The sequence below is a fragment of the Odocoileus virginianus genome, chromosome 20, assembly GCF_023699985.2.
Source record: "Odocoileus virginianus isolate 20LAN1187 ecotype Illinois chromosome 20, Ovbor_1.2, whole genome shotgun sequence".
NCBI lineage: Eukaryota > Metazoa > Chordata > Mammalia > Artiodactyla > Cervidae > Odocoileus > Odocoileus virginianus.
In genome coordinates this window covers 43,063,790-43,077,467 of record NC_069693.1, presented here as the reverse complement: position 1 = coordinate 43,077,467, position 13,678 = coordinate 43,063,790, and the positions used below count along the sequence as shown (strand labels likewise).

General features: G+C 42.9%; 1 protein-coding gene across 1 annotated transcript in view; it reads right to left on the bottom strand.

Moving 5' to 3' along the window:
• Positions 1–13,132, bottom strand: part of N4BP1 (NEDD4 binding protein 1) — a 56,219-nt gene extending 43,087 nt beyond the window's left edge. Inside the window, exon 1 of the mRNA XM_020879397.2 lies at positions 12,682–13,132. Within this exon, the coding sequence (XP_020735056.2) occupies positions 12,682–12,879 (198 nt within the window). The 5' untranslated portion in view covers positions 12,880–13,132. The remainder of the gene's footprint in view (positions 1–12,681) is intronic.
• Positions 13,133–13,678: the final 546 nt, after the last annotated feature.

Genomic DNA, 13,678 nt, shown 5'->3' with positions numbered 1-13,678 from the left:
CATGAAATCAAAAGACATTTGCTCCTTGAAAGAAAAGCTATGACAAACCTAGACAGCATATTAAAAAGCAGAGACATTCCCTTGCCAATAAAGGTCCATCTAGTCAAAGCTATGGTTTTTCCAGTAGTCATGTATGGATGTGAGAGTTGGACCATAAAGAAAGCTTAGCACTGAAGAACTGATGCTTTTGAACTGTGGTGTTGGAGGAGACTTGAGAGTCCCTCAGACTGCAAGGAGATCAAACCAGTCAATCCTAAAGGAAATCAGTCCTGAATATTCATCAGAAGCACTGATGCTGAAGCTGAGGCTCTAATACTGTGGCCACCTGATGAGAAGAGCCGACTCATTAGAGAAGACTCTGATGCTGGGAGGGATTGAGGGCAGGAGGAGAAGGGGATGTCAGAGGATGAGATGGCTGGATGGCATCACTGGCTCGATGGGCATGAGTTCAATCAAGCTCCACGAATTGGTGATGGACAGGGAAGCCTGGTGTGCTGCAGTCCATGGGGTCACAAAGAGTAGGATACGACTGAACAACTGAACTGACTGACAAATCTGTAATAGGTTAACATAACATTTTGACCTGTTAAGATAACATGTCTCTATCTGACCAGCAACATTAATAATATTGCTAGAGAATATTAACCATTTTTCCAGTGCATTTCCAACATTTGCTTTCCGTTCCATCTTTCTTCTCAATCTTATTTCTGAAATGCCTTCAAGTTCTTCCCCAGGAGGAGCACAAATGCTCACTGAGTGTACTTCTGGAGACAGTACTAGGAGCCACACTCCACCCTAGACTTCACCCCCCATTACAACTGTAAGTCTCTGAAATCCTACAGCTTCCAAAACTTTCAGTTCTCCTGAGCAATTTAATCTTCACTCTTATCCAAGTAAGCTCTTTGGGTCTCCAACATCATTTCTGTCTCTCTCCTTACCCTTAATAAATGAGCCAGGAATGTATGAATTCCTTTGACTGCCTCTCTGCTTTCATCTAAACATTCTACCTTTCACAAACCCTTCTCCTTTTTTCTCCTTCAAAGCCATGCCATTTTCTCAGACCTTGATTCATCACTCCCCCTTCATCCACCCACCCCTGTCCCTTTGTCTACAAACTGGCGTGGGTCTCCTTGATCCTAAAAAAACACTTCCTTCAACCCAACTGCGTATGCATAGAACCACTCTGTCTTTTCCTCTTCACACTTTTTGAAAAAGTATCCCAAACCCCATTCCCTGTCAACCCCTTGAAATCTGGATTCTGTCCCCATTCAAACAGAAACCACTTTCCTGAATGACAACTAAAGCCTATCTTTTTGATTATCCCCCTAAATCCTTTGCTGCATTTCCCTACTGTACCTTAGATGCAGATATTCTATAAGGTTCTGTCCTGGTCCTCTCCCTCAATTATACTCTAATAGGCTCTTTTAAGTTCCAAAGATAACTTTTACTTCTCTGGCAGTAACTTCAAATGTCCATCTCTAGCCTTTAATACTGCTAGGCTGCAGACTATCCCCTGGACATTTCCACCTATTCAGTTTCACACATGAATATAGTCTGTAGGAATTTGATTTTACAATCTGATCATGTGGCAACCTGTCAGCAGGTAACAGGGAACCACTTTTTGTGGCATGAGATACTAAGAATATCTGGTTTTAGCTTTTTCTGTTCTTCTGTTTGTGCAAGAACGTGTCGCAGGCCTATTGACAGAATAGCCCTTATGAAACCTGGACCAGTTTTGTGTTTTTGGATTACATTTCGACCTGTGGCTAAGATTAGGGAACCAAAGCTAAAAACTTTCTGTGTCTCTAAACGAGAGAAAGCATTTATTTCTTCATGGTGTGAATGCGAAATATATTCCTATCTCCAGGGGTTATTAATAAAGTAGATAACAAAGTTTCCTAAAGAACTTCTGTTCAAGTTGGTTTATAGAGAACAAGCTTTCACATAAATCTATATTACTCCTAGAAAATAAAGAAACTAAATATCTGAACTTATAATGTTCTTAACGACAAAAACAACCTAAAATGCACAGAAGCTGACACTCCAAAGGCATTTGTTTTTAGAATATAAATTCATGTAATAAAAACCAACCCTGGTGGTCCACTGATTAGGACTGGGCGCTTTCACTGCCGTGGCCTGGGTTCAGTCCCTGGAAGAAAACTAAGACAATCCAGGTCACACGGCATGGCCAAAAAAACCCTTATACAAATCTATCTGATTTGATCATTTTAATGCTAACTTAAAAACAGATGTCCTTTCTCTGGTTTTACTAGTGCAGAGTACAATGCATGCATAAGATTTTTTTTTTTTACTTTAAGGTTTTCCTTTCATGAAAAGACTGATTATGCAGAAGAAAAATGTACACCTTCAACTACACTGAATTATAACTTTTTTTTTATATATCAGATGTTATATGTTGTTCAGTACTTGTCAGTTTAAGCATAATTTCCAATATCCTTACTTAAAGATCCTGGTTGGACTAACAGTAAATGGTTCCCTAATGGACATTCTTTGGATACATGGCTAATTTCCAAGTGAGAAACCAAGCATAGTTTAAACACACACACTACATGTTTTCTTTTCAATATAAGCACAATGTCATTATTGTACCCAACAAAATGAACAATAGTTCCTAAGTATCATCTAATACCCAGTCTGTATATAATGTCTTTTTCCAGTTGTTCTGCTCTAATTAGTCTGATTTTTTTTCCCACCATAATTACACAATTAAGTCTTGCCTTGCCTAGTACGTCACACATATAGAATTAGTATGCACTGCTTTGTGTAAGACTGTTTTCACTTGGCATAATATTTCTGAGATTCAACCATGTTATTGAATGTCTGAGTAATTTGTTCTTTACTATTACTTTGTAGTATGCCACTCTGAAAGTCTTCTACACCTAAACTATCTTTGATGTTTTGCAAAGGTCACCAGGCAATCAATCACAAAGAGTTCTCTTTCACCTCACAAGGATGCTAAAACTATTCCTTTCTTTGGGGTACTCGGAATTTCTTAAACTTCGAACATTTATTAACTCTGTCAAATAAAAAAGGAAACTTGGTCCACTTTTACTGAATCTCCTCACCTTTCATGGCAATGTAGTTATTTGCATAGGACTGTGAAGAATCTGTCCTTCCTTTTTCTAGGGCAAAATTAGACAAATCCATCATGCAACCCAGGCCATAACTACAAGGTCATATTTAAGAATAAATTTCATTTAATCAGGTATGGCAAGGTTACCATTAAAACACAGGGATTGTAGTTCATGTATGGAACCAACCAAAACTGCTCTGATACCTACTCTGTGGCACACATGCAATATAAAAACAAAAATCCCTTCCTGGCAAGCCAGAAATTCTAGCATATTTTGGGAATCTTGAGGAGAGAATTCATCCAAATGTATAAATGCTACAGGTGAAATATGTAGAAACAATTTTCTTGATTTGTTCTTTTTTTTCTTTTGGTGAGGTTTGCTTCCTAGCTTTAAAACAGAAGAGCCAAAAGAGGCAATTAAAAACAAAAACAAATGATAAGTACTCGACTACTGAAAAGGCAGCCTCAGGTTCCTTATGAAATTTCCAGAGAGGATAATTCTCTAGTCTTAGTTGTTGCTAATATTTCCTGCCATACTCTACATACAATCAGGCTAGTCTGTAAGTACATGCATTCATGTGTGTGATCAAGAGTAATCCTTGAGGCTATTTATGACTAAAAGGGGTACAAATAACACAAATTACAGAAACTCTGGAATTATGGTAAAAGAATAGCTGCAAGCTCTTTCAATGCCGTACTAGAGAACGATCTTGCAGTTTTGTCCAACCAAGGGTTATTTAATAGCTAGAGCAGCACCATCTAACAGAACTTACTGCAATGACATATGTTCTATATCTGCACTGTCCAAATTGATTATGGCCATTGAGCACCTGAAATACATTGAGGAAATGAATATTTAATTTCATTAAACAGCCAAATGTGGTAATGGCCACATACTGGACAGTGTAAATCCAGACTTCAAACTTTTTGTACAGGCCCAAACAATTGTTTCTACCTTTTAAAGGGTTGTAAAAAGCAAAAACAAAGAAAAATATGATCAGAGACCCTGTCTGGTTCACAAAGTCTGAAAATTTATTATCTGGCTCTTTATGGAAAATGCTTGCCCATGTATGTATGCTCTAGGTGTATGTATTTTTTTTGACATACTATTTTATATTGAAAAAAAGCAGGAACATATTAACTTGCAGATTTTTGTCCAGTGAAGACACAGATGATTTCTGAGATAACTTCTAAAATTATGGTTTAATTATCCTGTATGATATGAACAAGTTTTGCATCCAGTCTAGCAGTCTTATTCCAACATTCTTTTTTCAGTACCTCTGATCATATCTTGTATTTCTTGAGCCAGTTTTCCTATGCAGCTAGTTACCTCACAGATGAGTTAAATAAATGTTTGATGTGTGCTCACTTTGAATCTTTAGAAATGACATTAAAAAAAAAAAAAAGAAACTAGGGTGCTCATTTAAAGAATTTCTATTCACAAAAACATACCTAAAAAAACAGTGGGGGTTCAGGGAATATTTTAAGAAGTAGATGACATGATGCAGCAGTCCTTCCTACTGTCTACCAATATCCATGTTCTGCTTCTTTAACAACAGAATCTAGATTTTGTTCAGGGCAGTAATGAATCTAGTTAAAACTGAACATTTCCTAGCTTCTTTTCCATATTGGCCATATGACATCATCCTGGTCAACAAGACATAAGGAAAAGTCTGCTGGGATATGGTTGAAAGCAACTGTGTCTTCTTTCTTCCTTCTTGAAACAGAGATGTGGTGGCTGGAGCGGCATCAGTTATTTTGTGACCATAAGGGAAAGGCCGAAAGAACTGCAGAGACCTTGAGCCTGACAGCTCCTAACTACTACTCATCTGTGAACTGTGGTTCATCTTAAGACTTCTTGTTGAGTGAAAGAAAACTAAACCATTTTGTATAGATTTCTGTCACTTCAGCCAAATCTAGATCTATCTATCAGCCTATTAAGAGATAATATCATCAGCATTAACCTAAACTATCTTAATTTTTAAAAATACCCTAAAAATAGGGTTAATAATGAAACACATTGTGAACTAAACATTTAGGTTCAAGAATGGATATAGATCCCAGGTGACTGGTAGGCAGTTTCGAAGAAAAGGTGCCATAATCACAACTGACTTTTACACAGAAAATTCAAATGTGAATCCACACAGCTCTGTGTGGATTAATTATGTAACTAATGTAACTAATTCTAATTCTGTCAGCACTAATGTAACTAATTAATGTAACTAATTCTGTCAGCAGTAATTAATGTAACTAATTCTGTCAGCACTAAAACTGAACAAAATTTTCTCTAAGTTGAAAGGAAACTCTTCAGTTCAGTTAAGTTGAAAGGAAACTCTTCAGTTCAGTTCAGTCGCTCAATCGTGTCCGACTCTTTGTGATCCCATGAATCGCAGCATACCAGGCCTCCCTGTCCATCACAAACTCCCGGAGTTTACTCAAACTCATGCCCATTGAGTCAGTGATGTCATCCAGCCATCTCCTCCTGTCGTCCCCTTCTCCTCCTGCCCCCAATCCCTCACAGCATCAGGGTCTTTCCCAATGAGTCAACTCTTCACATGAGGTGGCCAAAGTATTGGAGTTTCAGCTTCAGCATCAGTCCTTCCAATGAACACCCAGGACTGATCTGCTTTCTCCTTGCAGTCCAAGGGACTCTCAAACTTAATTAACAATTAAAAGAAATTATTCTGGACTTCCCTGGTGGTGCAGTGGATAGGAATCTTCTCCAAGGCAGAGGACACAGGTTCGATCCCTGCTCTGGGAAGATTCCACAGGCCAAGAAGCAACTAAACCTATGCACCACTAAGCCAGCAAGTCACAAATAACGAAGCGCAAGCACCTAGAGTCTGTGTTCCACAGCAGAAGCCATCGCAGCGAGAAGCTGAAACATCGCCACGACAATGAAGATAAGCCACCACTCACTGCAACTAGAGAAAAGCTCACACAAAGGGACAAAGACCCAGTGCAGCCAAAAGAAAAGAAATAATCTGGTTTCTTTAAACAAAAGGATTTTCCTATGTTGTTTTCATAAGACATAACTGATTTTTTAAAAAGCAGATCTTTAATTAATTACCGCAAGGATCTTACCCCTATGATTGTTTTTGAAATGCAAGATTTCTAACTTCATACATTTATATTAATTTAGTAGAAAGTCAACACAGAACAAGATATCCCTGATTTAATTAAAACCCTACAATACTAGCTGGTAAACAAATCGGGAAGAGGAAACTACAGGCATAAGCAATCACTTTGACCCTAGTACGACCAGTGTGAGTATCCCTTATTTCAACATTCTGGTATAACCCCAAAATATTAACCATTAAAAAGAGACTGAACAAATCACTTTTTCTCAAGAAGATGATTTTCACAACCATAGTCAGTTAAAAATTATCATTCCAGGAAATGCAAAAAGGCCTCCAACCTCTTTTCTGGTAAAATTAAAACAAAAACTGTCACTACCTACTATTACATTTATGGATTATTTCCTTCATGAACAAATCTACTGTTCAAGAATCTGTTCATGAAACCAGATACCAAATTCTTCTAACAAAAAAGCAAATTAAACAACACAGGGTCCATTTTAACCCTCTGAAGTCAGTGAAGTAATATACACCACTTCTACCGGAATTGCATTTTCTTTACCCTTATCTTTCTCCTCTCTTACTCCACAAGTATGTAAGCAAAAACTCAAGTAAAGACATTCACCAACTCTTCATAAGACCCTCTCTTTTTTTCCTCCCAAATTAAAAGCAGGTTGGATGTTAAGTTTACTCTACCACAACTTCTCAGGTATACTGAGTAATAATTTCAGTGTTTAAGATTGTTAAGTCCTCCAAATTATCCTCCTTAAAAGTCCTCCAGATTGACGGTTTTGGTAGGTCACTGGCTATGCTTCATGGTGGCTATTCATTGCCATGAAGTAAAGCCTGAAATAACACCAACTGATGGGCAGCTGTAGGTAGCAAATTCAGTACCGTAAAGGCTCCTGGAGAAGCAGTACAACAAACAGCCATGCTGTTTACTTCCAATCGGTCCTCGTTTGTTAACCTCCAGGACAGGCTCCTAGCTCATGAACTAACTCGAGCACCCAACTCCCTGCTATGGACCTCAGTGACCTCAGCACTACGTTATCTCTAGATGTCACACTCTATCATCCTTTAGCCTCTCATTTCTTTCTCTAAATTAAAAAGAATGCTTTCACTTTACCCAGGACCACTGAGGAACCAGCCTTTGGTCCTCAGAATCATCCTCAGAAATCTTCCATACTCTGATCAGAATTCCAAGATTCTGATCTCTGAACTGCCTCTCTAACGGTCAACTCTAGAACTCTTCAACACTGATTGAACTTGTCCTCTGCCTGCAGGATCCCCTGAGCCTAGGAGGGGACACAGTCGAAGGTCCTGTCCCTTCCTTGACTCTTACAGTTTTATATGTCCTTTCTGCCTTCACCTCCCTCCTCTCTGGTCTGAATCTCTCAAGCTATTAGTTCACTGATAGTAGAAGGTAAGTCTTACATATTCTTGGACTGTCCTAGATGACCATTCAGAAACATTTCCTGGGACCCATTTTGTCTTCCTCAATTGCGCCTTAGACTCTCGGAGTCTTTATGTGCTGGCTTCATTAACATACTGAGTGATGGAAATCATCAACTACTTGAGAATTTCTAGATCAAGTGATAGAATAAATTCAAACCATCTAATCTTCCCTGGTCCTTACTTCAGTTCCAGTGCTTTTTTTTGTTCCTTTCCAATGCACTTCTAACAGTTCCACTGCATCTATGCTGACATACTGCACTGTCTTTAAGTTCTTACCCTCCCTCTCTGGGAGTAAACTGGCACCCTATTTTACTAAGACAGTACTATAGGCCTTCAAATGCCCTCTTCCCCAAGTGGAAAAAGATGTGTATCTTCATTCACCTTGTCTCTGACTATCTAAAGCAGAGGTCCTAAAAATGTAATCCAAAAGCTGAACCTCGTCCACTGACATGTTCTGTTTAGTATGCATGATTTTTATTTTTATTTTTTTCAGAATATGTACTTTAAAAATATAATGGTGTAGTACTTTTATTGAGCTATAATTCACAGCATGCATGGTTTTCAAAACATAAATTAGGTGTCTCTTGTAACAGATTTCCCATTATGAAATGCAGACGTCTGGCTTCCTTTGGGTGAGAAGATCAGACATCAGGCCCACGCTGTGCACGAGCACCCTGGTTCACCAGTTCCTTCCTACCAAGCAGCCACTTCCCCATGCAGTCGCCTCACCTGGTCCCAGGGGCTCTTTGATCTAAAGTAAGGATCTAACTCTTTGCACTCTCAGGAGCTGAGATCTCTTCAGCCTCATATCTCCCCACCAATGCCAGACTCCAAGGATCCCACCCTTGCTTTGCATCTTTGATTTCTTTGTAAATTGGGCAGCTCATATCACTGCCTCCACTTCCTCTCTGAAAGTCAATCTCCTTTGTTTCCATGATGTCTGCCACCTAGGACTTCAGTCCCCTCCCACTGGTCCCTTATGCACAATGCCCCCTTCTAGTTTCCCTCTCACTTTCAGATACTGCTTCTCTAGCCCCTGTAGTAATGTCACATTGCTATAAAAGTTGCTAAACACTTATCCCCAATTTCTGTAATCATATCATTAACCAGCAAGTAGTACTAAGCGGCATAAACCAAGCGGTATAAACAATGACTATGCAGGCAATGTTTAGAAATGTAAATCTGACGGCTGTACACCCTCTCGGGCAGGGCAACTCTTCCTTTCCCCTATTAATGCAACACACTGCACATCAACTCTTTAATAATGTTGTTTCCAACTTTCTCTCCCATATCAGGCTTATTAGGCTGTGGGTTCCTTGAGGTCAAGAGGCAACCTAACATACTTCTTGGCAAAGAAGTTTTCTTTTAGGTATGGGAAAGCTGATCCCACCAACTCCAGGTCAAACAATGTATCCACCACCCATCCTTCCAGAACTGGGGCTTCAAATCTCTCCCTCAGCCGCTATATACACTTAGTTGCCAGCCCTAGTGACTACCTCCTCACCCATTCATGTCCAGTTCTAAATTGGAACAATGTTCCCTCCACAGTTGAGTCTTAATTGTCTTCAAATACAGAGTTTCAAGCAAATCCTTCCTTTCCCTAAATTCTCCCTGACTCCCTACTGATAAGACCCAACTGGCCTGCATTTGGGTCCCTGGAGGCTTCACCTCTCACAGGGCACCTTGACACTTTCTACGCAAACACTCCATGTTTTTCTGGCTTCTAGGTCCTTGCATGCAACCATTTCTACCTGGGAATGTCCTGGTTCTTCAAAGACCAGCTCAAGTGCTACTTCCTCCAACAAATTCCCCTTTGACAAAAGTGGTCACTCCTACAGCATGAGCCTTTATGAAAAAAACTTCCCAGAACATTATCACTTTCTACCAGAGGCCACACCTCACCTCTCCATGGAGCCCTAACTAAACCTCCATTCTTCTCTACCTAAGCATTTGCTGAAGAGTAGTGAATTAACATTTTTAAAGCAGGAAAACAACACGAACCACTTGATGAGACCCAGAAAATTGCAGTTAATCAGACTCTACTTCCCTGGTGGCTCAGTGGGAAAAAATTAGCTTACAAATGCAAGGAGATGCAGGAGACATGGGTTCAATCCCTGGGTCGGGAAAAGCCCCTGGAGAAGGAAATGGCAACCTATTCCAGTATTCTTGCTGTTAGGTAGTTAGAATAGGGAAAAGGAGTCCAAAATGGTGGTGGCTAAAAGACAAGGAAGGGAAAAGCCCGCAAAAATAAAGCAGAGGACCAAAGGAAGGTCCCAGGACGGGAGTGAGGACTTCAGGTACAACAGCGCTCCTGACTAAGCCCAATTTGCATAGGTCAGGCCCCGGAGGAAGAAAAAAACACATAAAAAGAGGAGCCAAAGGGCTGTCGCTCTCTTTCTCTCTCCCGCGCGATGGGGTGCTCTTCTCTTCGCGTCTTTGGATCGGCGTGCCCTCTTGCCTTGAAGATGGATTTTCCTGCTGTTATCTAAATAAAATAGAGCTCTAACACTGAGCTGTAACACTGATTTATTTAAGAGCTATAACACGGTCTATCCAAGACCCAAGAGCTGTGACTCGCCTAGGGGGCCTTAATGTCCGTCACTCCAAATCTTTGTTGTGACGAGACAAAGAACCGAGGAGCATACATTCGTCTGACACTGCCTTGAGAATCCCATGGACAGAGGAGCCTGGTGGACTACAGTCTATACGGTCACAAAGAGACAGACATAACTAAGCGCATACACATATCAGCTAAAAAAGCTGTAAAAAGTCCTTCCCCTGACTCTTCCTTCCCCTAAATCTTTTCCTCCACAGCTTAACTTAAAATATTGTAGATGCTGAAGTTTGTTCTATTCTTAATTTTTTTTTTTTGGCTGCACTGCATAACATGCAGGATCTTAGCTCCCTGGCAAGGAATGAACCCATGCCCCCTGCCTGCAGTGGACACCCAGAGTGCTAACCACTGAAATGCCAGGGAATTCCCTCCTGTTCTTAGTTTTGAGAAATCAAGTTAATTTTTAAAAATCAAGTTTTCTCTTCTCAAAAGGTAAAGCAAACTCCAAAACAAATTAATGAGAACAAAGCCTTTGAGTATGGCATTCAACTCTTAACCATAACTCTCAAGGGGGGGGGGGGGGGGACGGATTTCTTACAAGTGGGAAGGTTGGATTAGGCACAACACACATAACAAAGATAAACAGGCAGGTGATACTACCAAGATAACGTAAGACACACCTTTTCCAATTAGCTTATGCTGAGTTGCACAGTAGGGACAGGCAAGAGGACTGGAGCTGGGAGGGTCTGGCAGGCTTTTTCTGCAGAGCAAAAGCAGCACTTTCCACACTTTGCAGTGAGCCATGAGTGAAGCTGAACTTGGAGCAGGCAGAGTACACAATAAAAGCAGTGAGACTAGTCAAACTACAGCTGAGTTTTAAGCTGAGAGATGCTAATGCAGAAAACTGCAAAAATAAAGTGGGCTTGGATTAATAAGTGTTTTGTAAATCAGAAAAGTTTTTAGAGTGAATGAGCTGGGCAATAGGAGACTTCTTGTGGGAGGATATTCGTCTCATGCAAGTTGTAGTGGGGAAAGAGGGAAGGCAATGAAATAGAAAGGGCACATACGAAGAAAGAGGGTCTTAATTGCTGCAAAAGTAATGGAAAAAGAAGGAATGAATGCATGGAAGAAACTTCAGAAGCCATTATAGGACTTAGTCATGTCAAACTTTTCAGCCCTGGCGAGTGGGAAGAAACTGGGTGGCTGGAGGAGAAAACCAGGAGAGGACTGGGAAGAAGTTAAGACCAGCTGTCTGAAATCAGGAAATTTAAAAAAAAAAAAAAAAATCAAGAACAGGAAAGTAAACTTGATTCAACATCTGCACTGCTTTAAGCTTGGAGAAGAATCATACAGTTAAATGTCCTATCTTCTCTAAACACATTAAAAGCAAACAAGCAGGTTTTTTTTTTTTTTCTAAGCTAAGAAAAGTCAAGAGTTACAGCTAATCAGATTCTTCAAGGGCACTGTGAAATTTCTGAAGTAGGAGGCCAACAAAGGATCCCCCCACCCCCACTGCTCATCATTTTGAAGATAGGTATCAAGAACAAGGTCTCTGGAAACTGCCTCTGTCTGAGTTGTGACTCTCCCACTTACTTGATGGGAAAAACTGGAGAAACTTGGCTGGTGGGGGTGGGGTGAGGGTGAGGGGAGGATGTACTCTTGCAGTTATTTTGGCTTGCGGAGGGAAGGGAGTAGCTGAAGATGTCTTAAGTAGGTACAAGTCTGAAATGCTGATTTAGAGAGAAGGTGAGTCACCTCTCCGAAAGTTTCAGTTTCCCCAGCTGTTACAGACAGGAAGATAATAAAATCTACCTCACTGGATTTTTTTTTTTTTTTTAAGGATTGAAACTGATAATCCTGAAGTATTGCACATAACGTCTGATGTGCTATAACCATTCGATAAACGTGAGTGGTACACAAAATCAATACGAGTAATAATGCTATTTTTAGCACCATTATTAAACATTCCCTTCTCTGCTTGATGTTCTCTGAATACTGCACTACTACGAAGGTTGTGTCAGATTCTCAGAGAGACTGACATCCCTCGAAGGGTCAGAATCCCTGTAGCGGAGGCCTGGGAAAAGACTGGCTGAGATGGTGGGCCCGGAGGTCGCGCGCCCAGCCAGCAGGCCCTACGCACCAGCCCGCGGGCTGGGAGGCGGGGGAGAGATAACAACAGGCAACACTCTCGACGCCTTCACTCCGGGTCAGCCTCTGCACAACACCTAGGCGAATCCTCGCCACAGCCCTCCGAGACAGGTGCTTTCGTCAACGCCACTTTACACACGGGGAAACTGAGGCGCCGGGGATGAAACCGCTAGCCAAGGTCACATGGTTCGAAAGCCGAGGCTCGGAACGGCGCTCTCACCACCGCGCCTGGATGCGGTCGCGCGGGGAAGGGGGGGGCGCCCAGGGGACCCCCGATTAACACAAGGCCGCGCGCGCGCGGCAGGGGGCCGGGCCGGAGAAAGCGATCTCGCGGGGGCGGCGGCCGGACTTACCTTGGCGCTGTGCACCGCCTCCTGCGCCCCGCGAAGCTGCAGCCAGATGCGCGCGGGCAGGGGTTCCTCAGCTCCAAGCGCGCCGAGCACGGCCAGGCTCACGCCGAACAGGCCCTCGATGCGGCCGCGGCTCCTCTCCAGCAGCGCCGCCTTCTCGGCCGGCGCCGTGAACTCGTCCAGCACGGCCCGGGCCGCCATGGCGGGCGCGGCCTCCCGCGGCGGCGCCGGGGGCCGGCGGCGGCGACGCCCCCTCAGCGTGCTGCCGCTGCACCCGAGCCCCGTCAGGTGGCGTCGGCCGTTTCGGCCTCCTCGCCCCGGCCCGCGCCCCGCCGCCTGGCCAAAAGGCCAGCTACACCATCCCGCCGCGGCCGCCGCAACTGGGCAACTGAGGGCAGATAGCCCCTTCGCCGCCGCCGCCGCCGCCGCCGCCGCCGCAGCCGCGGGCCGGGCCCCGCCGCCGCGCATGCGCCCCCGCCCGCCGCCGTCATTGAGAGTCGCCACCCCCGGGGGGTGGGGGTGGGGCGGAGGCGATAGAAGTCGACGTCACGCTCAGTCGCCATGTTTGTTGTTGGCACGACGATGGCGCTCGAGAGGGCCCCGGGTGGCCTTTGGTGAGGGCCCTGAGGCTTTTGAGTGGCCTGGTGGCTGGTGAATTAATGGTTTCACAGGTGGGGAAATTGAAGCCCCGAGCCAATAGGCGAGACTGGCCCAGTGTCACGTTAGGGATTTGGCTTGCTTTCAGACATTTTGAAGCCCTACCTAGGGCTCTAGCAAATTGAGTTATCCAGCTTCTCTTGAGTTGATAGATGGTTCTCTCTCTCTTCCTCCCTCCTCCTCTCACTCTCCTTTCTCCTCCTCTCCTACCCCCTCCTCTCTGCTTCCTTTGTTTTCCCTCTTTCCGTTGTTATTTCAGTAAAAATGGTAACAGGAAGAGAAGAAAATGGGAATAATGTGTATGGAGAATTGAAAAGCAAAAGAATGATTAAGGAAAAGTCAA